General features: G+C 43.7%; 1 protein-coding gene across 3 annotated transcripts in view; it reads right to left on the reverse strand.

The window, feature by feature from the left end:
* Positions 1 to 26,614, reverse strand: part of LOC111864921 (uncharacterized protein C18B11.02c) — a 702,662-nt gene that overhangs the window by 62,864 nt on the left and 613,184 nt on the right. For all 3 annotated transcript variants that reach the window (XM_033751616.1, XM_023852540.1, XM_033751617.1), the window contains one exon: positions 17,378 to 17,465. In XM_033751616.1, the coding sequence (XP_033607507.1) occupies positions 17,378 to 17,465 (88 nt within the window). The remainder of the gene's footprint in view (positions 1 to 17,377; positions 17,466 to 26,614) is intronic.

Consider the following 26,614-nt stretch of genomic DNA (forward strand, 5'->3'; position numbering starts at 1 on the left):
AATTAACAACCACCATAAAGTCCGTGAAATTTTCAACGGGAAAGTGTTATATATGAACTTGTTAAATAGGAGACCTTAATATTTGTAACCCTGTATTTAAGCATATTGTTGCATTTACTTATTTACTTATGGAGCTGAGCCCTTCTTGAGAAAAAGACAAACCTGCAGATACTTAAGAACTTGCCAGCATTTTATGGAACCCAAAGGTTCATTACCGTGTTCACAAGGGCCCTCCACTGGTCCCTATCCTGAGCCAGATCAATACAATACATACCATCCAATCCTATATCTCTAAGATCCATTTTAATATTGTCCACCCACTTATGCCTTGGTCTTTCCAGTGGTCTCTTTCCTTCTGGCTTTCCCACCAATATCCTATATTAATTTATCTTCTACCCCACTCGTGCTACATGCCTTGCCTACCTCATCCTCCTTGACTTAATGATTTTAATTATACTTGGAGAAGAGTACAAGTTACGAAGCTCCTCATTATGCAATTTTCTCCGACCTCCTGTCACTTCATCCCTCTTCGGTCCAAATATTCTCAACACTCTGTTCTCAAACACACTCGGACTATGTTCCTCCTTTAATGTCAGAGACCAAGTTTCACACCCATACAGAACCACAAGCAAAATTACATTTTTGTATATTCTAATTTTTATGATTTTGGACAACAGACGAGAAGACAAAAGGTTCTGGACATAATGGTAGCAAGCATTACCCGAGTTCAATCTCTGCTTAATTTCCTGCTGAATCAGGTTTTGATTAATTATCGTCGTTCCCAAATATCTGAATTGTGCCACATTTCCAAAACATCTGTTTCCTATCTTTATGCCATGATTTTGCCCTGCATTATGGTACATTACTGTATCTAACACTGTTTACTGCACCACATAGTTCGTCAACAATGCAACAAATCGTTCCTTCTTTCTTACACTTTCACTTTCGACACATGTTTCGGCCCTGAATGACCATCTTCAGGTGTCTCACTATGCTAAAACTGCTACACTGCATTAATATTGCCCATTCATCACACATGCAACTGAACGCTTCATGATTTAAAACGTCATACTCGTAGTCAACTGGTACGCGCTAAAATAACACACGCTGTAGTTCACTTAATTTGAATCAAACAAAATCTATTGAAATTTTGTATTAAAATCGTCGCATACGCGACGAACGAACGATATTATTGCAGTTGTAGCAGTTTTAGCATAGTAAGACATCTGAAGACGGTCATTTAGAGCCGAAACATGTGTCGAAATTGAAAATATAAGAAAGAACGAACGATTTGTTGCGTTGCTGGCAGACTGCGTAATATAATAAAGAGTATTAGGAGACCTTAATGACTTGAACAATTGTGTGAAGGCAGCTGGGAGCATAACAGAGGCACTAAATTTGACAGAGTAACAATATTCTATTTCTATGTCAATAAAATGAGACCAAGAATTCTTGCTTATAAAATCAAACTTCTCAGAAACACCCCACCTCGCTGCAGATAACCCCTCCACTGATCCACTCTTATGTACCTTACAACACGACTTCATTGAATACTTATACACGCTATAAGCAGCGGAAATTTCTTTTCGGCAAAGGTCTTCACTGCAATGCCGACTAAATCATAACTAATGTCTCATTACTGCATGAAGGTCCAGTATTTAACTACCACTGACAAGAATGACATACAGTTTAGTGTGGAGGCGGGGTCAAATACCTCCACTGCAGCCCTGCGAGTCGTAGGTGGCGACGAAAAGGCAACCCAGTGCCTCGGGTATAACTGGGACAACCTGTTCCTGGGGGATCTAAATACGGGGACCTGGCCCTCCAGGTTGGGGGAGTCTCGAAGCTGAGACAGTAAAATGTGGTCATGAGACCAGGGAGACACGGACCTGAGAATGACTGCGCTTGCGAGGGCCAGCAGCAACTGTAAACGACAACCCTTCCTCTCGTTAGGGCCCTCATACACACACAGTTTGGCCTCCGGTTCGGCCTGCACAGTTGAAGACTGAAAGGCAAAACTGAAGTGTGTGGTGCGGCCGGCCGGCCAATCGTTTGGACTGTTGGCCTGTGGGAAACCCGTCAGTCCATCAGTTCTGCCTGCAGGACCGTAGCACGTGACGTGTGTGACTCAGCATTATAGGCTGGAAGACCGTGATTGTGGCATGAAGCCTGCCGCTTTATCTGCGCGTGTATGGGAAGGAAAGGGAGGGGGTAAACTGTCACAGTTTTGCCTGTAAGGTCGATCGGAAGGCCAAACTGTGTGTGTATGGGGGGCCTTAGAGAGAATGTTACAAAATGACTGTGACCGCAAGCGTTCAGTTGAAAAAGAAATTACTGGTCGTGAGTCTCAAGGGGCTTGTCGCCAAGGCGAACGGATTGGCGGTAAAGTGACTCTGACTCATACAATGGGAAGAAAAGAATCAGAGACCCGGGAAGTCCATGGTGTTTATAGGTCCGTGTATGATAACTAGTGAAATGACAAAATTGGCAATTCGCACATTTATCTGCGTATCCATAGATAGTCCTTAAGGGATTGTATGAAATTACAGTTCCACTGAATATGCACAACATGAACGCAAAACGCTCTAGCAAGAGAGCTTAACTATTTCCAGGCACCTTTTCCGGCAAGGATTGACGCTGTAATAACGACTGGCCGGAAGATGGTAGTTCTCACCTATAGCAACTGTTTCCACTGATCAACCCCTACACACTACGGCCCTTGAGGGGCATTCTGAAAGTATGAGCTAACTGAATAAGCATAAAATGAACTTGGAGACATCCGGAAACACAATATAAGTGTAGGCTTAACGGGGTTAAAAATGTTGCGGAATGTAGACCCGTTGCTAGGCAACGACAGCGAACTAAGCAACTATACTACAACCGTTGCTAAACCATATCGTGAAAGGATAAAGCAGTGTCTCTCAAGCTGTGGTCCGTGGTGGTTCACCAGATGGTCCATGTAGTATTATATGACGCGTAATAAATAAAATTAATTAAAATTAAAACAATCGTGATTAAGTGATTGTTTAAAAATACTTTAAATTTGATAGAAGGAAGTGGTTTATGGGAAACTTTTATCTATACTTTTCCTCTCATTCGCAGAAAACAAGCGGAATTGCAAAGCTTTTTACGGTTAAGGTGAACGTTATAAGGTCTGAGGTGTCGGAGCATGCGCAGACCGCTACTTTAAAGGTACATACATGTGTCTAGAGGTTCCCATGTCAACACTGTAACACCGAGTATAATGCTGAAGCATCTTGATGTTCTAAATAATTGAGATTAGTGTTGCGTTTGGTTCGGCATTTGGCTTTAGGGCCGGCCACAGTAGCCTAGCGGTCTAAGGCACGTACTGTCTTCGCTCGCTCGGAAGCCGGGAGCGTGGGTTCGAATCCCACCCAAGGCATGGATGTTTGGGGTGTGTGTGTGTGTGTGTGTATGCGTTTATTATGTTTGATTAGGAAGAGACTTTGCGACGAGCGGATCACACTTCCAAGGAGTCCTATCGTCTGTAAAATGATCATGAAACTGAAAATCAGAGGCCAGGGCCCAAGGAGGATGTAGAGCCAGTGAAAAAAAAATGGCTTTAGGAGTTTATATTTTATCACATAGAACATATTTTCACGTGTAACAGTGACTAAGCGTGGGTTTGGATTGGTAATTGGATTTATTACAGGTTGTAACTGCACTTAATTATTACACTATTGCTGATTTTCACATTACAAAGCACTCCACGCAAAGTTCTTCAAGGATTTATAACACAGGAACTATTAAAGTCTCACTAAATCACACACCCCCAATATCACTCCACTATAGCACACGTTAAATCTTCACAGGTTGTCTTCTTGTACTCTTCTTCAACTACGAATTCCCCGTGGCTATCTCTTGCCGAGAACTGACTCGTCCATGAGCCGAACGAATTCTGTTACTTATATAGCCGAGGAACGGACATGCAGCACAGGAAACCTATAACACGTGATCGCTATCCAGCCAGTCTATTGGCGCGTCCGTCGGACCTATAGAAAAACACAGCTTCCTCTATTGTTGTGTGTTGGACTGTGTTTACAAAGCTGTTGCCAACGCGTTGACCAAATCCTTTACAACACACAGAACGCGCGATATTCTTTTATCCTGGCTTTAGGCAGAATTTATTAGGGACTACGTCGTTTTCCTCGGAAATATTAAGCTTCCTATTATGAAGTTGGGTAATATTTTACTAAGCATTAGACAGTTTATAATTAGACTTTCTTACGGCTGTAGGTCCACTGTGTACAGATTAACCGAACAGCACAAAAACGTGTATTTATACAAGCAGTTTGGAACTGCATGTAATCCATTAATCCTTTGTCTCTATAGTTGCGTGTTATCTTTCGCACTGTAAACAGTAAGCTACTCCCAACATGAAACAAAATGTTATCAAAGTTATTATGTACCTTGAGACAATAGGGCTTGCAGCTGCTTAAGCAGAAGTACTTCAAGTGCTGAATCTAATAATTAATTCACTAACTGACGAAACGGCAGACAAAAAAGTATGTAAAGTAACTAAATAAGTAGATAACTCTTCCTCCAACGAGTATTTAACAGACTAAGAAGAAAAATCAACATTATTTTACAAACTAATTATCTAAGTAGAGAACTAATTGCCCTCGTACTCGTACCTATGTAAGCAAGTAAGTACGCATGAAAACGACAAATTAGCTATCTAAGTAGCTATGGTAAGAAAGTATTTAAAGTAACCAACGATGTAATAAAAAATTACCCGCCCACTTACCAACATCCATCTGACACAAGAACGCGAAGGTTAGAAACCGAGTATGCCGTAACCCGTCAAGGACACGAGTCAGAAGAATTTTCATGTGTCTTCCATCTTCGCATTTCTTTCCCATAAGATCCACCTGAATATTATCCTACCAACTCTTTCTAGATCTTCCGAATTTTCGCTCTCCATGAAGTTCCCAAAATGGAATTCTGTATACATTTCGGGCAATCACAACACCCTTAATTTCGTTTCCAAATTAAAATTAAGTGCCGATAACAGTGGCCGAGGGGTCTATGGCATTGTCTTCGCTCGCTCGAACACTGGGATCGTGGGTTCGAATCTCACTACAGACATGGATGTCTGTGTGCAGGTAGCGGCCTTGAGACGAGCTGATCCAAGGAGTCATACCGACTGTGTGGAAGATCAAGAAACTGAAAAAGCGGGCAAAGTCCACAAGGGCTGCAGAGCCATAGAGATATGTGAAAGTCATTATGGACGGTAGTTACGGCTGGAGCGGTGATGCAGTAGCCAGAAGTGCGTACGCTTCGGTCAGCACTGAAGTATCGACTTTTGGCGAAAACAAATTTATAGTGTTGATACAATGCACATTCAGCAAACTCGTGATTAAATGTACGGGCGTGAGAGGGGATCGATGTGGCGTGTGCCTGTGGAAACTGTAGCTAAAGATGGAAACTGTTTACCTCTAAGCTTCCGCCAATTAGTTCACCACGGACCATACATACCAACGCACGACTGGGTACTAATACACAAACGCTAATGCTAATACACGAACATTAATAATACTAACACACTAATACTAATACTACTAAGTATCCATGCCAGGAAATTTGTATGCCGGTGAAGTCAAGATAATAGTCATTAGCGACACCTATACAATACTCAAGCCGGTCACGGTAGCCCATCGGTCTAAGGCATGTACTGTCTTCGCTCGCTTGGAAACCGGGATCGTGGGTTCAAATCTCACTCAGAGCATGGATGTTTAATTTGTGTGTGTGCTGTTTTCTGTGTTTGTGTACAGGTAGAGGCCTCGCGACGAGCTGATCACCCGCCCAAGGAGTCCTACCGAATGTGTAAGATCTAGAAAAACCGAAGTGAACGGAGAAGTTCATGGAGGTAGGCCTACGCCCACTGGGACTGTAGTGCCAAGGGGAAAAAAATACAATACTCATCAGTGTCTACTTTGTGTCTTGAGGGTGGAATCGCTCAAACGCCGATTGCTGCAGCTGGTCACGTGATTACTGAAGCAGATGTATCCGGTCGCTTAGCGGTGAAGTAGGCATTGCCCATTACGATGATTTGCTGAGAGCTCAAGAAAAAAAGAAAGTAGCTATTTCCCACAAAACTTAATGCTAAGTGCACAGCAGAATCAGGCAATGAACAGTGTTATTCTATGAAATGTAGTAGCCCAGTGTAAATAAAGCTGTCATTCCAGAACACTTCAAGGTGCTGGTGTTTGGCATTAACATAGGTGGAGAAAACGACATACAAGCAAGGGGCAAAACGTAACCACAACAACGGACTTACGTAAAGAAAACAACATGCTAACACCCAGGCCACTACAATATAAAAATATAAAGACAAGGAAATAAACTAATCGGTTGGACAAGTGGACGACGGACCGATGAAGGAAAAGGTAAAGCGATCCCTGCAACAGGCCGTGGAGGCCCATAGAGCTGTGAGACGTCGAGACTCCCACATTTTTTAGACACTCGAATCACAGATGGTGAAGTTATCAGCCTTACGCGCCGGCCGCCCTTTACCCTTCAGGAATATTCCTGGTACTCACTTCTGCTAGAGGCTCATTCGATCCCAGGGCAGGATTATGTCAATTGAAAAAATCCAATAACCTCATCGGGAAACAAACCCGCCAACTTCCGAATTGTACTATAGTGCCTCAACCAACTACGCTACCGCGTGGTCCTAGACGCTCCTAGTAGAGGTGCAAAAAATAATTTTACAAAAATTTTCAGGAAAAATTTTAATAAATTTCAATTCAAAGTAAATTAAAGCGTATACTATTTTAATTAAAGTTAACTACTTTTTATTGCTAGTGGGGTGGGATTAAGTCCCTTGTACTGCGGCCACTTCTGGACTATTGTACCAGCCCCAGATGATAGGTGAGGGTGATTGTGGAGCAATTGGTTGAATGAAGACTGGCAGGGGAAACCGAAGAACTCGGAGTAAACTCGCCCGAGCGCCACTTTGTCCACCACAAATCCCACTTGACCAGACCCGGGATCGAACCCGGGCCGACGCGGTTGGAAGACAGCGACTAACCGCTTGAGCTATGGTGCGGCCTTAATGTTAACTAAGTATCCAATATATTAGATCATGAAATATCGCAGTTATGTGTGATGTGAAAAAGTGGACATTCTATATAGTGGAACTGTTTGGGTATAGCTGAGACACCTGACGATGACTGTTTGGGGCCGAAACATGTTCTAAAGGGAAGGAGTGACAGAAATACTTGCATTATTGACGGAATTACATTGTGTATAAAAGATTAGGTATTTCAGACTAGGTTTGTTTTCTACAACTTACTGTTAAAGTTTCCATGGGATTTAAGCTGGTTACTTAGATTAATTTCGTCCTCAAATCGGGTAATGTGACCTTGCATTGTAAATAACTTTCTCCCTCGCTTTCCATCGGTCTCAGAAATCTTTATGTACGCTTTCGTGGTCTAGAAAGGAAACATGATGCAGGAGATAAAACAAGTTTGTAATGCGAATATTATAGAGCACGTGATCCTCCCAGACGCAGCCTTCACTTCCACGTCAGCACAGTAACCTCGGAATGCGCGTTGCCAGGCAACATAAGGAGTCCTGGAGCAAGGGTACGTTCTAATTTCAACTCTCTCATCAAAATATTGTACAGGACAAAGCATTTGCTTTATAATCTCACTTCGAGCTTTAGTACCCAAAGTCAGCAACCAGCGCAAAAATATTCACTGTTAAATATTAAATTAAAATGTTAATTTCTTGAGTTTTATTTGTACATTTCTTTTTTTATCTCCTCTCACTCCCATTTTGGAGCACAGGGCTGAATTTTCAGTTTCGTGATCATTTTTACAGACCGCAGGATTCCTTGGACGGGCGATCAGCTCGTCGCAAGGCCTCCACCTAAACACAGGGCAACCTAAACACAGAACAAACGCATACACAAACCAAATATCCATGCCTTGTGTGGGATTCGAACCCACGATGCCGGCTTCCGAGCGAGCGAAGACTGTACAGGCCTTAGACCATTCGGCTACTGTGACCGGCTTAATTGTACATGAAGACGGTTTATTTTTCCGCTACCTAAATTACTGCACAGATAATCACACCACAGAGTTTACGGTGAACAGGCCCAGAAACCACTTGTCACATGAATGCCAAAACAACCTTTCATATCGTAAAGGAATCTACATTTACGCCATAAAGGAACGTCAGGGTTTCGCATGTTGAACTATTTCGACAGAGTTTGCTCTCAATTACATGTAAAGTAGGTGAAATATTCGAAGAATGTGGATCAAAATAAAATTCGATAAAGTCACTACATGCCGGTCACGGTAGCCCAGCGTTCTAAGACATGTACTGTCTTCGCTCTCTTGGAAACCGGAATCGTGGGTTGGAATCCTGCTCAGGGCATGGATGTTTACTTTGTGTGCGTGGATTTTTCTGCATTTGTGTACAGGTAGAGGCCTTGCGACGAGCTGATCACCCGCCCAAGGAGTCCTACCGAATGTGTAAGATCTAGAAAAACCGAAGTGAACGGAGAAGTTCATGGAGGTAGGCCTAGGCCCACTGGGGCTGTAGTGCCAAGGGGGAAAAAGTCAGTACGACGTCGGATACGAAAGATGGGGACCGGAGAGTGTGCGCCTATCACAGCTAAATGAATAGTAAGTTTGTTACAGCTCTTTTTTTATTGCTAGTGGGGTGGGACTAAGTCCCTTGTACTGCGGCCACTTCTGGCCTATTGTGCCAGCCCCAGATGATAGGTGAGGGTGATTGTGGAGCAATTGGTGGAATGAAGATTGGCAGGGGAAACCTAAGTACTCGGAGAAAACCTGCCTCAGCACCACTTGACCAGACTGTGATGCAAAGCAACATGGAACACAGCTACCCTGTTGTGTGTGCGTGCGTGAGTTTGAGACAATGAGAGATGGACCGAGGAACCAGGATCACACCAATGCCAAGCTATCCACTCATTTCTGTATCCTGATGCATGGAAGTTATCATTCGTATATTCTTTTCCGTCTACAATGCCGCATACTTTATGACACCAAACGTACATTCAACTCATTAAAATGTTACTTAAAACGTTTTAAAATGTAATTGAATACATTCTATATCTGGCTACATATTCAGGCCTCACAGGGAAACACATTTTGACAGAACCTACCGCACTGTGCCCGCTTATGTCAGTAATATTTGTTGATGTATGTCGCCATTGTTCTGAATTCTGGTATTCTGAGCACAAGGTACACATGACCAGGGAGCGGCACAGAGAAGCCGCTGTACCTCAGCGTTTCGTAGTGTCTGAATCTTTTAAAGTACCTACATTTCATAGCAGAATCAGAATTATCATCAATATTTGATTCCAACAGCTACGTCGCTGTTAAAGCACTTCATTACTATGAATAAATGACGATCTGTTGACTTAACGTGGCTCAGCGCCTCGTGTTTCAATAGGCAGCTACAACTGACTACCGGACAAAGCCCTACTCGCTCAGTTCGTATAGAAATTCTGCGTCTTATAGAACAGGAAGTACAAGCCAACAGACTCTACCTTGAGCTAGCTCAATGCACTTTACACCCTGTCTATACCAGACCAATCATTTTTTTCCCCCTTGGCACTACAGCCCCAGTGGGCCTAAGCCTACCTCCATGAACTTCTCCGTTCACTTCGGTTTCTCTAGATCTCACACATACGGTAGGACTCCTTGGGTGGGTGATCAGCTCGTCGCAAGGCCTCTACCTGTACACAAACACACACAAACTAAACATCCATGTCCTGAGTGGGATTCGAACCCACGATCCCGGTTTCCAAGCGAGCGAAGACACTACATGCCTTAGACTGCTATCGTTCCTATTGGCCCGAGTCGGGATCCGTCTGCTCTCCTTTCCTCTGACTGAACGGGTGACTGGGGTTTAAGGTGTTTCAGCCTCGTAGGCCATCCGTGGCAACACATTTAAGTTAACAATGTATGAAACACAAGGTGTGAAGTAAACTAATAACCAAAAGGCAAAAAGGGTAAAGCTGTCCTTCTGCTTAATTAATTAAGCCATGAAGACATATGGGGGAGTGAAGATATATATCTCTACCATTCCTGACTTCGGCACTAGATGGAGGTGAATGGACAGCTTCACGCTCTAGCCACTTTACCTGCAAGGAAAGAGGTCCCGGGAACCAGGGGAGGAAAAGCTGGGTGGACCCCAGAGCCGGTCTGCACGCTATGGAATAAAATCCCGGTCGTTCAGCCAGCAGCACGTCGCTATACCAATTCACCCTGGCCCTTAAATGAATAATTAATCAAAGCGAAAAAGAACAACTTAAAATGAGTCGATAATATCCTACGCTGTATAGTGACCTATAAATAAAAGTAAAAAAGAAAGTAAAACTATCCCTGTAACAGGCCGTGAAGGCCCAGGGAGTTGTGAGAAGTCGAGGCTCACACATTTTCTAGATAATCAGCTCACAGGTGATGGTAAGATTGTCAGCCTTACGCGCCGGCCGCTCTTTACCCCGGGAAGATTCCCTGTACCCATTTCTGTTAGCGGCGGAGTCGACCCCAGGGCCATAGTGCGGCTGGAAGTTCTTATGTTCACCACCAGGATTGTTCATATTCAATTACCGAGCTGTATAACAATTATGCACAATAATCGAACCCCGGTCGTTGACACCGCAGGAGTCAACTGGTTGAGCGTGCCCAGTTCCTTTACAACATTGATTGCTTTGATGTCGGTCTCTTAAGTAGCACATGCGATTTTAAGTTCTCAGGACGCCAAGTATGAAGATTACTGTCATCTGGGATATGGCACCGTGTAGTTTGGTAGACTGTGTCATCCGACAAGATGGGAAAAATACTGTGACGTGTATACCCATTGCTAGGCAACGGCCCGGTAAACACATTCCCGCAACATAATCGCACGCGACAATAGGACATTTCATTGCTAGGTAGCGCACCAGTAAGAAAGCATTCTTGACAATATAAGACGGTGTTTTCTGTGGGGTCCGTGCAAAGTGGTTATAAGAACTGTTCGACAGTAGACAGAGTAGAGAAAAGTAGTCGAGAAGGAAGAGAACTGGATGAATTTCTGGAGAAGGCAGACGAAGGTGATTGAGAAGAAATGGAAAGAAAGGAATTAGGCGGTGCAAAGAAGACTTAGTGTATGAACTGAAGTTAGAGTGAGACTGTTATGAAATCCGTTGCCAGGATACGGCTAGTGACTGAGCAACGATGAACTGGAAAGTACCTAGAACAGCGATACAGCTGTGTTACATGTAGTCCCGGACCGTGTGAATGTATAAGGCGGAATAATCCAATTATCCAATCCAATCCAATCCAATCCGTCTTATATGTCACCCGAACGCGTGACAATACGTTGCTTCGAAAAGTGTGGTACTTATCTGGCTAACAAGACAGGATCACGTCACATAACACTCAATCTTATTCAAACTGAGCTTCTTCAGCTGCGCTGGTGAAATGCGTCGAATTCCAATATACATTATGTCATACGATGAAAGGGGAAGAATATGGAAGGAAACGGTCATAGTCTATACGAGGAAACCCAAAATAAATTCTAACTATGGCCGGTCAGTTTCGAAACCGAGACCTCATAAATACGAAGAGAGGGATTTCCATCCATTACACAACAATGTTCGGTAAAGTAAAGTACAACGCCCGCAGCCAAAAAGGGAACACACATCACGAGACACGATATACACGGAGTATAAGAGAAACGACTCCCATAGTGGAGCAACCATGCGCGGGTTTGAATTGGGACATATAAGATGGATATCTTAACAAGATTTTAGTGTATAAAAATTTATTATAATTGACGAATATTTTTAAATAATTTTAAATAATTTTACAATGACATAATGGCAAACAATGCAATAGATTAACGTAAATGGAGCACCTGATGATGGCACTATGTTGCCGAAACATGTTGTGAAATAACAGGTGAAGTTGAGTGCACTACAAGACGGACACGGCATACATATCATGGACGAAAATCAGTGCAACAGGACGCTAAAATACAACATAACAAAGTAAAGTAAGTAAAAGTAAAGCTATCCCTGTACCAGGCCGTGAAGGCCCATAGGGTTGTGAGACGTTGAGGGTCCCACATTATCTAGAAAATCGGCTCAAAGATGGCCGTAAGGTTGTCAGCCTTACACGCCGGCCGCCCTTTACCCCATAGAATATTCCAAGTACTCGTTTCTGTTAGAGCCTGAGTCGACCCCAGGACCATAGTGCGGCTGAAAGGATTAGGTCAATTGAAAAAACCCAATGACCTCATCGGGATTCGATCCCGCGACCTTCCCGCTTGTAGCATAGTGCCTCAACCAACTACGCTACCGCGTGCCCCCAACAGTGTTCGGTAGCTAAATAAATGTTTTTCGTGTCTTCAGAAGAATTGCCCACGAACACGCAACAGCATACGGAATATCCGTTATCTGCGTAAGTAAATTAAACTTTGAATATCACCACCATCGTACAGAAACATTTTCATTGCTATCTGAATGTAATGAGAGCTTATCGCGCAAACTGAAACGCCGACTGACTTGATTCCTGGCTAGCCACAGGCCATAAAAGTTAGACTGTTGTACAACAGCAGTGCTCACACGGGGTGTGGAGGGAGGATAGCATGCCATAACACAACGGGACTAACGTACTATCCTACGATGTACCTTCCTTGTACGCCACACGCAGCTTTTAATGTTCTCTCTAGTAACTGGGTGGGATCTGGTACGAAATGAAAAAGACAAAAGGTGGAAATAAAAAATAAAAAAAAAAAACACTGCAAGAGAGGTAAGAAACATGGCGCCACTGTAATATGGCCACATCGAATTGAGAGTGTGAAGGTAGACTCGAATACAAAGTTAGTATATATTGAAGAATGCCGTCTTCTGAGATGTGGCGCTGTGTGGGTCTTGTGTGAACCGACGTTTCGGAGGAAGGTATCGTCTCCATAGGTTACAAAAACCCGCGAGGAACCAGCTTGAGTACGTGGTTGCAGTCACATCTCAGATGACGGAATTCTTCATAATCACCGCCATGAAAACCTCAAATCTTACTTAATATATATTTCTTAAAAGAGTTCTTTGCGATTCTGCACAGATAAGTAGGCTACAGTTCTCTGAAAACTATTGGGATAGGTTTCTATATGCAAGAATTGGCATCGCTGGTAAACCGATGAGTGCTGGATTACGTGATTCAACAATTTTGTGTTAAACTATAGTTAGGATTCAGTTTATTTGTGACTGCAGTAAATGCTTAACTCGTACAACATTTGTTTGTTTGTCAGGAACAACAAACAAAAATAAACTCCGTTGCCTGCAGTCAGCAAGCGAATTATACCGACCGAGCGTCCGCCGCTTGTCGACGAAGTGAGTGCCAACTTTAGAGGATAGAGAGTGTCGCGTGGTCAGGGCAATAAATCCCCACGGCCATTAATTACTGTTTTATAGACCGGAGCCGCTACGTTTCCATTCAAGTAGCTCCTCATTTATCCTCACGAGACTGAGTGGACCCCGTTCCAGACCCACTACTTTCCAGAAAAAAAAAATTGGTAGCGCAGGGAATCGAACTCGTGACCTCTGGATCTGTAGCCCGGAACTCTCACCACTCGACCACAGAAGTGGTCTATTTGTGAGGGAAAAAGGAAGTAAATTCATTTGTAACTTTCAACAAAATTAGCGGAAGAACCTTCGAGAACAAATCCATAAAAAATATGTGCAAATCTTTCCTGGGGAAGAAGAAAAATGATTCGGATCCCTCCAACCCCAATTACCTTCATAAATTTTGTTTTAGAGTTCCTCGTTATTCATATGATTATTGCAATTCTACACATATACGTTAAAGAACAGTGCAAATAAATTTAAAGGGGACATCTCTGTTGCCAGACAACAAATCACTGCAAATGTACGGCACAGGCGTTCAAACGTAAAATCTGCGTTACACAATAAAATTATCGACATAACCATCACACTTCAAGCACTTGTACATTATCACAGACCATCGAAGCGACCCGGGAAGGAAATTAGAAGTTTACACACATAAAATTGAATTATTACGAGAACTTTCGGGAAAAGAACTTTATCAGAAACAAGACACGTCACAGCAAAAGAAACTCTGAGAAGTATTATTGACGCCTGGGTCACGGGGCACCGCTTCTGCGATTTAACTGGGTGCTGCAAGCCATTTGAAATGATTAACATTTCAAACAGCTTATTATCAGGACGTTGCCAATGGCCGAGTAGTTTTAAGCCTCGTACTGTTTTTCTGACCACTCGAATACTGGGATTGTTGGTTCGAATCCTCCTCGGTTCACGGACATATGTCGGCGTCTTTTCTGTGTCTGTCTTGAGTCCTTTGCAATGGGCCAATACCTCTTCCGAGAAGACCTACCACATTAATAGTTTCAGAAGTTAATTCTCAATTGGATGAGGCTACAAGGCCTGAAGCGTTAAGAGTAATTAACATTATCGGTAACACTGAAGACTACCAAATAAATTGAAAAGAAAAACACAACACAAAAAGTAAACACGGAAACATAAAATATCAAAGCAAGCAATGAATGAAAACCACTGGGACATATCTGCAAGCTCAGAGTTACCGGGTTTCTGGACTTTGTCCATTGTCCGATATTCTAAAAACTAGAGAACACGACGTTTCGGAAACTAGATGTTTCCGTCCTCAGGCGAAGGGAGGGCAGGGTGTGGGAGATACCAACTCTTTTGAGTCCTTTACTAAGAGCTAACCTCAATCACTGGAGAACCCATGTTGAGTCGAGTCTTATATTACGACCGAGTCAGTCGGCCAGTCAGTCTTGGAATAAAGCACCCATTTGGGGTTTATGACCAGATTTTTATTACTGTCAGACAGCTGCGGGTTTGTTGATGTGGGGCGCTCTCTCTGGTGAGAGGACGGGTCTGTCGTTTACAATTACTGCTGGTCCTCGCCAGCGCAATCATTATCGGGTCAGAGTCCCGTGGGACTGGCGACCATACTTTACTGTCTCAGATTAGAGACTTACATTTTCATCGCCACCTACGACACGCAGAGCTACGGGGAAGTATTCGACCCTCCTCCATACGGGATTAGTAATATCCATTATTTTTTTTTAAGTTACACGCCCTGCATGTGACAGTATTACTTGTGTATCACTTTTCGTGTTTGATCACAATGACCATTGCAGACTTTGAAGTAGTAGTTATATGTGTACTCCACTGAAGTAAACCGGTTTACCAAATGTATATTTTTGTTTCCCTCATAACATTGTTCTTGATGTTAATTGCGCAATTTTGTTTTGTTGCAAATCTTTTGCAAATGTCGCACTAGTGAATCTGAAATATTTCTTTGAATGTTACCCGCACGCAGAGCTGTTTAAAATACTGTCACGTGTTACAGTGTGTCTCGGATTGGATATCGCATCTATTGACCACCACAAACTGTTGAGTCAGTCCGTTAATGAACACATGCTTTTAATAAAAGTAAAAAAGTAAAACAGTAAAGGTATCCCTGTAACAGGCCGTGGAGGCCCATAGGGTTGTGAGATGTTGAGGTTCCCACATTTTCTAGACAATCGGATAATATACGGAGATGGCGGCAAGGTTGTCAGCCCTACGCGCCGGCCACCCTTTACCCCCAAGAATATTCCAATAATATTCCTGGTACTCACTTCTGTTAGAGGCTGAGTCGAAACCAGGGCCATAGTGCGGCTGGAAGGATTACGTGAATTGAAAAAAAATCCAATGACCTCATCAGGATTTGAATCCGTGACCTTCCGGCTTGTAGCATAGTGCCTCAACCAACTACGCTACATACCTTTAATAATAAAAATTGATATTATATTATTAATAAAGAACTTTTAGCGCCGGAATCGTTCGGTCAATACAGCGTGTAGGCTACGGACTAGACAGCTGCAGTATCGGGTCTTGATTCCGGGCAGAAGCAAAATTCTATTCTCTTTTCCAGAGCGCCCATACTGGCACTGACGTCCACCCAGTTGTCTATCTAATGGGCATAGAGGACTGATTCCTCAGAGATAATACAGCCGGAGCAGGAAGGTGATCACTCACATCCATCAAGGGGCGAGTTCACCCCCCCCTCATACGCCTTCATGGCATGGTGCAAGCATAGACACCTTCTTACTTTTACTTTTATCATCATCTAAAGATGCCCGGAGAAAGTATCACCTGAAAGCTTTACACTGCACAGTCTAGGAGACGATAACAACTTGTGTGTCTGGCTTCATACTCAGCAATTCAACAGCATCTTCCGAGCGCTCACTGCTATCACCGAAGGTCCTTCTGGACAACAGCTGAACTATGAGTCCCTGTATCGTGGATTCGTAGGTGCATACACGGTTACAGGCTTTAATGGGGTATAGTACTCAACTCGCAAAAATATCCCAGTAAACACAAGTCCAGGAACAAATGCCCGCTGGGATATGGGCGAGTCACTGTCTGGGTGGGCATCTTATGTGATCAACTCTTTTTAGGAACCGTTGTCCCGAAAGAGGCAAGTTGTAAATTTTCGTAACAACCACTGGGAAGACCAAGACATAGATGGGTGGACAACATTAAAATGGATCATAGAGAGATAGGATAGGATGGTACGGATTGGATAGATCTGGCTCAAGATAAGGACCAATGGAGGGCTCTTGTGAACACGGTAATGAATCTTCTGGTTCCATAAAATGCTGGGAAATTTTTGAGTAGCTGCAGAATAGGCGGCTCCTCAAGAAGGGCTCAGCTCCATAGGTAAGTAAGTAAGTAAGTAAGTAAGTAGGTAAGTATTTAAGTTGTACTCTTGGAACTTGTGTCTCTGGGCACCCCCTCATTTTCTCTGCACTGTCAGACAGCGTCCGATTCAGACTTTCAGTGAACAGTGGACAGGACACGGAGGTCCAGTCAACTGGCCTGTACTATCTCCTCATCTTAATCCTCTGAACTTTTGGATGTGAAGACACCCGAAGACTTTGGAGTACTGATCAATGACTTAAGAGGTATTATAGCAACGAGAAGAGAATGTCAGGAGAGTCGAGCGAAACCAGGACTTTTAGACAGAGTGCGCACTTCTGTGCGAAGAGCTGAAAGTTTTGCTGAACTGCATGGGAGCCACACAGAGCATCTGCTGCTGAAATCACATGAACATCACCCATATCCAAGGAGGAATTGCTTTCTGGGCAAATGCTCACTTCAACTTCCTTGCTCATTTACGCAATACACCCCCTCAAAGCCTGTAACTCCCCGTTTCAACATTCTCTTTGGAAGTAATTAAAAGAAGACTGATTATAGCGATAAAACAAGTGGAATATATTTACGCAACACAAAATAACTATCACTAGGAATGCATTTAATTAACATAATCAACTGGAAACTCACCATTTTCAATGTAGTAGGAAGTTTCATTGTAGCGGTCATCCGTGAACCCAGGCCTCTTCGCTTTCAGAGCCTTCGTCTCCAATTTTGCCTGTAACAATGTCAGAGATATGTAACGGATTACTCGAATAAAAAAAATTATTTCATTATCTCATTACACTTTAAATAAGGGGTCATCTACGAGAGCTGTTAAAACTGTGTTTAGTGGCAAATATGGTGCATTGTACAAACACGTTGTCATCCTATTCTAAAGTAGCGAAAATATTTAATCCATATATTCGTTATACATGGGGCACGCGGTAAGAGTATTTGGTTGAGGCAGTATGCTACAAGCTGGAAAGTCGCGTGTTCGATTCCGGAAGAAGTGTTTTTTTTTTTTTTAATTTAATCCTTCCAGCCGCACTAAGGCCCAGGGGTCCGCTCAGCCTCTAAAGGTGGGAATACACGAGCGCGCCGCTGCTGTAATGCAACACAGATCGAAAGGGATTCGCGACTTATTCGCTCGTGTGCACGTGATTTTGAACACGTGCAGCGGACGCCTCAAATGCCGCGCAGCGATCCGGTTCCTGTCGGTTTTTCTGACGAACACAAAGGGATTCGTTGCCGCACTGTGGTCGGGTTCGGTTGCCATTTGTCTCGTGAAGCGCCACGCCTCAAATATGGAGTGGTCAGAAGAAGATATTTTTGGGCTCATAGAGGCATACAAATCATCCCCTGTACTGTGGAATCCCAGAGAAAATGATTATTATAAAAAGAACAAAAAAAGTGACGCTTCCTTGTCTTCCATGGTCGTGTGGACGGCGAAGACAGAATGGAACTGAGGTGCTCGCGGCTTGCGCGCCCCATTCAGATGGTTCGTAGAGTGCGCGTCGCTTGTTCGAGGTGCACCAAATCACTCCGCTCATCACTTGTAATGCCGCGTTACAGCCGCGGCGCGCTCGTGTATTCCCACCTTAAGAGAAATGAGTACCAGGAATCTTCCTGGGGGGAGGGGGTAAAGGGCGGCCGGCGCGTAACGCTGACAACCTTACTGCCATCTGTGAGCCGATTATCTAAAGAAAATATGGGAGACTCGACGTCTCACAACCCTACGGGCCTTCACGGCCCGTTACACGGATAATTTACCTTTTTTATTTGTGATACATTATTCTTACTACAAAACAATATTTAAATTACTTTTCCCTTAAAATCAAACGACTACTCCAAAATTATTAAAACCCTTGAGTGATTATCTTCACGTTGCCAAGGGATCAATATCAGTTGGTGGAATGAAGATTGGCAGCGGAAACCGAAATAAATACACGGAGAAAACCTGCGCCAGTGCCACTTTGTCCACCACAAATCCCACTTGACCAGACCCGGGATCCAACCCGGGCCGCCGAGATGGGAAGGCAGCGACTAACCGCTTGAGCTATGGCGCGGCCTTTTGAAGAAGTAACAAATTGTTCTTAAGGCCGCACAGCACCTATTGCAGTGCAAAACGTTCCGACCAGAGCTCAATTAAAAATTGAACCTGAACCCAGTGAACTAAGAAGTACTCGTACATGGATGTTACAGCATACATAAATCATTTCTCTGGGCGCAATCTATCGACCTTTAACAACTTTGACAAGACAACAGAATATAAATAAAACGAACACGTGTAGAAGTTTAAATTCAAAGTAGGTAACCTTTCCTATACCCAAAATGGCAGTCACAGCAGACAAACCAACATATTTAACCATCAAATAGAACCAACTGCATAATACAGACATAAACTCGTGGCACGGAACCCAGAATTGGAACGTTACCATACAGCTTTCAACCGGACGGGAGTCTTGGTGAGAATTCAACAAACTTTTCTCGAAATTACGACAGGGGCTGCGGTGTGTGTTGACTCGGTCTGAACAGAGGCATAAAAACAGGGCATCAGTGGTCACGTCTGTTTGATGTATAGCGCCAGCTTTGACTTATGGTTACGCTGACGTCAGCTGAAGTTACTACAGAGCAAAGCAGGATATTGTCTTCAGTTTAATTTTAAAGTTGATTGGTCGTAGCCCTCTGTGGTCGGAGACATTATTCTTCTTGTGTACACTAGTAGTCAAAAGTTACACTATTAGTGGTTCGTATGACGTCAGTTCCAAGTTGCCGGCAGTTTATTTAGAGGCAATCTATCAGTTCAGAAACAGTTCAGAGCCCAGTAAAAAAAGGAGTGTATTACAAATAAAACGGAAAGAAACTGACCGTGTTAAATTTCAAGGTTCGTTCGCTCTTTCGTTTAATAATATCGAATATCGTGGTCGTATTAGTGAGATCCTGGGTTAAAATCTCTGTCCAGTGACAGCCAATTCTAACAAAGAATTTTCGTGGTTTTTTCAATCTCGGTGGGAAATTCCGGGGTATGTACTTACTCACTCACTCATGGAGCTGAGCCCTTCTTGAAGAACCGCCTATTCTGCAATTACTCAAGGATTTTCCAGCATTTTATTGAACCCGAAGATTCACTGCCATGTTCACAAGAGCCCTCCATTTGTCCCTGTCCTGAGCCAGATCAATCCAATCAATACCATCCCATTCTATCCATCTAAGATCCATTTTAATACTGTCCACCGACCTATGCCTTGGTCTTCGTAGTGGTATCTTCCCTTCTGGCTTTCCCACCAACATCCTATATGCATTCCTCTTCTCGCCCCATTCGTTCTACATGCCCTGCCCACCCCATCCTCCTTGACTTGATCATTCTAATTATACTTGGAGAAGATACAAGTTATGAAGCTCCTCAGGGATATTCCGGGGTACTGTATTTAATTAGGGAACGGTTGCCTCCTTCCGAACCCTTCGCTATTCACTGTTCGCTAATTAGCCTATTCAGTCTTAATTTGTTCATCCTTTATTCATACCAGGTGAATCATATTCATATGGAATTTCTGGTGGACAAAGTGGGCCGGGGGCAGGTTTTCTCCGAGTACTTCGGTTTCCCCTGCCAATTCGCATTACACCGATTGCTCCACAATCATCATCTATCATCCGGGGCTGATACAGTACGCCAAACAGTGGCTGCAGTACCAAGTGGACTCAGTCTCACCCCATGAGAAAAAAAATATTCGACGCTACGTAACTGAGAAACTAACAGCGTCGTTACATAAACAGTAACTACATACTTTACTCAATAACGTTTTATCAACTACAAAACAAACCCCGTGACTTGAGTCCGCAAGCGAACTGTACCGACCGAGCGACCGCCGCTTGTCGGCGAAATTAGTGTCAACTTTGGTGGATAGAGGGTGTCGCGTGGTCAGTACAACGAATTCCCACGGCCGTTAATTTCGGCTTTCTAGACCGGAGCCGTTACTTCCCTGAAATAGCTCATCAATTATCCTCAAGAAGCTGAGTGGACCCCATTCCAGACCCACTACTTCTCACAAAATCTGGTAGCGCCGAGAATCGAACTCGGACAACTGGATTTGTAGGCAGGAACTCTTGATCACTAGACCACGGAAGCGGTCTTTATCAACTACACAGGTATAATGCTTACGAATCACACAGGATTTGTGGTTCCCACAGCGGTGGTTATAAAGATTTCTGTCTTCTGAGATATAACGCCATGTAGTCCGCTGAAGTCAACCGACGTTTCGGAGGAATATATCTTCCTTGCTTGTTATTTTTTCATGTTGATTTCTTGCTTGGTTTATTCTTCGAGCCTGAAGTTGGAAGCGACATTTTCCTCCAAAACGTCTGTTGACTTTCAAAGGACTATACAGAGCTTTATATTCTAGAAGATGTTACTTTTCTTATGAAATATAATTTAGAGGGATGTGAGAGAGACAAAATGTATCGACGTAGTGACTGGCACTTCAACTTTATATTCCGAAAGTCCTCGGTTCGATTTTCTAGCCGTACGCCATCTATCCCGATTGAAAATTTGTGTCAGTCTTTCCAGACAAATTGCTGGAATAACAACTTGAAACGCCACAAAAGCTTCTGTGTATACATGTACGAATTCGCAAATCACAAACCGTACAATTCCACAACCCGTGATTCATAAAGAAAAGCAAATGGCGTTACATAAACTGGGGCACCGAACTAGAAGAAGACACGAGAGCTGCTGCGGCATGTTTTAAGACAGCGAATAAGAAAACATTGAAACAATATTCAGAGTAGTGGGTCGCAGGTTCTAACCAAAATATTGCATACGTTTACTGTTTGTCCGGCCTTCATATATGCTTGATCCCTCTTCTTCCCCTTCCATTTAAGTGCACTAAGAGCACTGCGGGCCGGTCACGGTAGCCGAGCAGTCTAAGGCATGCACTGTCTTCGCTCGCTCGGAAGCCGGGATCGTGGGTTCCAATCCCACTCAGGGCATGGATGTTTGTGTGCGTTTTTCTGTGTTTGTCTACAGGTAGAGGCCTTGCGACGAGCTGATCACCCGCCCAAGGAGTTCTACCGTATGTGTAAGATCTAGTAAACCGAAGTGAAACGGAGAGTTTCATGGAGGTAGGCCTAGGCCCAAATTGGGGCTGTAGCGCCACAGGAAAAAGAGCACTGCGGAGAGTGCTCAAACACTTCACTTCACAAACCGTATTCATTTTCTCCACACATCTTGTTCAAACAGTTCAAATGTACCCTCATGAATTTAGTTCTCTAAGACCTAATATAATTCAGCTGATCATGAAATTCCCCGACTTTCATGGACTCTAAAAGTTCATTACGGCGTCACAAAAGCCCGTCACTGAGATCTATTTCGAGCCTGATGACACCTTAATGACGTATCTCCCTACATCTATGTATTTCTGGATTTCGCTAGTACTACCTACCTACCCAACCACCCACCTACTTACCCGTCTACCTACATACCTACCTTCCCACACACCTACCTACTCACCTACCCACCTAACTACCTATCCACCCACCCACCTACCTACGTACCCACCCACTTATTTACCCTCCTACCCACCCACTGACCTACCTACCCACCTACAACCTAACGCAGAGGTTCGAACCAATGATCCCATTGTTCGAGCGGGCGGAGACATTTCATGCCTTAGACAGCGCGGCCAGTGTGATCGGCCATGTAGTCTATACAGTCAACTAATTACTTCTCAGACGCGTGCTACATGTGAAGGTCCTCTAACCTTATTCATTTGATCACCTCACGTCTAGTAAGTTATCAGGCGAACATATAAATTAACAAAATGGAATTTCAGATCAAGTTTCAGTGTTCTTCTTTAAGTTCTGAATGCGATTTGTAGTTCGCCGTGCTGCCCGTCCAGTAGATTATTTCGAATTACAGCACTGCTCAGCAAACTTCAGGAGAAGAGATTTCTTGGGGGACTTAGGCACTGATGAGGGGATATTCCTTAGAGTAATCTTGGAGAAACAGGATCTGAGAAGTATAATGTGTTCATGGGCTCAAATAGTAAATTTTCTGAATGTGTGATACATTTTCAGAGTCTGTAAATGGCAGATACGAGTAATTTCTTGACCAGCGAGCAGCTATTAACTTCATAAACACACCTTGTTAACTGGGATCTGTTGGTTAATTAGTCACATAAGGGACGTACCATATTGAAACACTTAATTTGGAACAGCCTATATGCGATGAAACTAAATTACACGCTGCACTGATGAATCGAGTGGATCATGTAGCGTCTATCACGTCCATGCAATTACCTTTCGCACACAAGTGTGCGCGTGCAGCCCAGGGCGTCACAGTCAGTATGACGCTGCGTGTGTCAGAGGCGCACGCAGCCCGCACAAAGGCAGACTGAACGGTTAACGGGACCTGCTCCACATCCGCAGGACAACGTTAATCTCTGACTCAGATATCGCTACGAGCAAGATAGCGAATTAATAGATTCTTGGATTATTTGAAGACTCTGTAACAACTGTACATGTTAGTACAGTCCAAAACGATGGAAGACGAATAATAGAGTGCCGTGGCCGGTTTCAAGGCATTGTTTCAGCATTACTTTAGAAGGAAAGGACGGTATTCGGTAACCCGCCCCAGATTCGAACAAAATGCAACCCTAATTTACGTCTAAAGAGGCCATAGCTCAGAGAGTTAGTCGCTGGCTTCCCATCGCGGCGGCCTGAGTTCGAGCCCGGCTCTGGTCACGTGGGATTTGTGGTGGACAAAGTGGAATAGGGGTACGTTTTCTCCTAGTACAACGGTTTCCCCTGCCAAATGTCACTCTACAGACTGCTCCACACTCATCGTCTATCATCCGGGGCTGGTACAATAGGCCAATTAGTGGCCGAAGTACCAAGTGACTCAGTCTTACCCCAAACAAAGAAACTAAACTAAACTAAAGGTAGTAAGAGATAATAAGACAATAAAAGAGCGGCCAGACGAAATGAGTTTAGATGATGCACAGAATACAGATCATAAAACTGGTAATGATTATGATTGACAGCTGATCCCATCATTACCGTACCATAACCATGAAAATTATCACCATCATAACATATAAAGGGGATATATCCCAGAAAGATCTTGCAATTATCTTCGGTGTAAAATCTGCTGAAATGTAACTGCTACTGACATGATCCTGAGCCAATTCTGCTCACCTCCCATCATAACAACCTACAATAATTGTTAATAACATTCATTTTCACCTACTCCTCAGCTTTCATGCGTCTGTTGCCACAATGGCACAGACAACTGTATCTCTCTTTTCACTGGCTCTACAGCCCCATTTTGGCCCTGACCTCTGGTTTTAAGTTTCATGGTCATTTTACAAAAGGTAAGACCCCTTGGAGCCGGTCACGGTAGCCGAGCGGTCTAAGGCATGCACAGTCTTCGCTCGCTTGGAAGCCGGGATCGTGGGTTCCAATCCCACTCAGGGCATGGATGTTTGTGTGCGTTTTTCTGTGTTTGTGTATAGGTAGAGGCCTTGCGACGAGCTGATCACACGCCCAAGGAGTCCTACCGTATGTCTAAGATCTAGAAAAACCGAAGTGAACGGAGAAGTTCATGGAGGTAGGCCTAGGCCCACTGGGGCTGTAGTGCCAAGGAAAAAAAAAGACCCCTTGGACGAGTGATCAGCCCGTCTCAAGGCCTCTACCTAAACACAGGACAACATAAACACAGAATAAACACATACACATACCACATATCAATGCCATGAGTAGAATTCGAACCCAAGATCCTGGCTTCCGAGCGACCGAAGATAGTATATGCCTAAGACCGCTCGGCTACCGTGACCGGCGAATATCCTGTCTACCACGTGCAAATTACATGGTAATTCCTGACCTGTGTAAATCTTTATATTCCTGTTTGTAATACGCCGTTCTGCACTTCACTCCCCTTAGGTTAAAATGACAATTTTTTTTCTTGCGTGCTTCGTCTTCGAACACATGTAATTTATGTAGGACTTCAGGGTCTGAGAGCGGAAGCGAAGAAGAGTTCTGGGATAAAACGGCGTAGACGGCGTCATAGCGCACAAGATAGGACCCTCCACACGCAATTTATGTACTTCCCTCAAAGTAAGGGAAGGCGTGTAACACCCGCCAAAACCAACTTATAGAATTATATATAATGATCCTAAAGTTTTGAAAAGGAGGTATCTATACATCTATGGCTCTAGAACCTTTGTGGCCCTCGGCTGCTTTTTCAGTCTCTTAACCTATACACAGTCGGTAGGACTCCTTGGATGGGGATCAGCCTGTTTCAGAGCCGTTACCCACAGAGGACAACACAAACACAGAAAAAAACGCAAACATCCATGCCTTGAGTGGGATTCGAGCTCACGATCCCAGTGTTCGAGCGGGTCAAGACGGCTCAGACCGCGCGGCCACTGTAATTGTCGAAGAGGAGGTACAAGGAAGAACAAATGTAACAAGTGTAAGATCACGGCTTCAAAAAAGAGGGCAGGCCGATTGCCTGGGGCATGTTAATTTGCGAAGTTTCGGCTTGTGTTAACTACAGAGGAAGGGAAGGAACATGACTTAAATGCGTACACACGGTAAACGAACAGTTACACTAATTTTAAAAACTGCAAAGGAAGGAAAATGGTATAGCCGTCCCTGTGACTACTTATTTAAGCACCACGTCATGAAGATGTATAGGGAGTGGAGGTATAGATCCACCATTCATGACCTCGGCACTAGAAGGGGGTGATCGGTAAGCCTCACACCCCGGCCGCTTTTCGCCCGGGGAAAGAGACCCAAGCACACATTGAATTTGAGTCTGGGTAGGCCCCAGAGCTGTTCTGGACGGTGTGGAGTACAGACAAATCTCCTGCCCCTGCCAGCAATCGAACCCAGGACGTCCAGACCTTTAAAAATTATAGCATAGGTACAATTACTGCATGCTCTTATGTGGAGAGGCAAGTTCAAAAACGTGGGGTATAAGAATTTTGCTGCCTTCCTCACTGCGGACGTGTTAATTATTATTATTATTATTATTATTATTATTATGTGTTTTCCTCCAGTGCTTACCTGTAATTTGTCTTTGACTTTATGTAGTGTTTGTCCATAATGTAATTACTTATATCTACACTGTGCTCTGTCTGTAATTGGCCTTGCGGCTGTTGACTCGGCACATAAATAACAAAGAATTGAATTGAATTCTTATTATATTAGTGTTATACATATTTAAGCAATAAAATATTAATTGCACATTCGCACAGCATCTAATTCGTATTTTAACATACTTCCTATTTTACATTAAAATATTAATCGTAAGCAATATGAATTGCCGATCACAGCAGCCACGCGGTCTAAGGCATGTACTGTCTTCGCTCGCTCGGGCGCTGGGATCGTAGGTTCCAATCCCACTCCAGGCGTATGATGCCTGTGTGCGTTTGTTCTGTGTTTGTGTTGTCACGTGTGTAGGTAGCGGCCTTGCGACGGGCTGATCCCCTGTTCAAGGAGTCCTGTCGCCTGTGAAAAAATGATTATGGAACCGAATAAGAGGTCTGGGCCCTGTATGGGCTGGAAGAGCAATACTAAAAAAAAAACGCAACATGAATTTGCCCATAATTCTTTTCTCGTCGCATAATGCCAGGCCAGGACTGGATTTGCTGAATTTGCTCTACTGTCCAAGCTGCCTTACTTTCTTTTTGTTTGTGTGTATGTGCTCGACACTACCTTTGTTCGTGTTTACTTCACAAATGGTCTTTCGGTTGCTGAGTAAACACATAAATTCATAAATAATTAGATTGAACTTCTTCTTATTATTATTGGCACTAACTTCGCCGACAAGCGGCGGTCGTTCGGTCGGTATAGTTCACTTGCGGACTAGAACCACGGAGTTTGTTT

This window comes from Cryptotermes secundus, unplaced genomic scaffold (genome assembly GCF_002891405.2).
Source record: "Cryptotermes secundus unplaced genomic scaffold, Csec_1.0 scaffold62, whole genome shotgun sequence".
NCBI lineage: Eukaryota > Metazoa > Arthropoda > Insecta > Blattodea > Kalotermitidae > Cryptotermes > Cryptotermes secundus.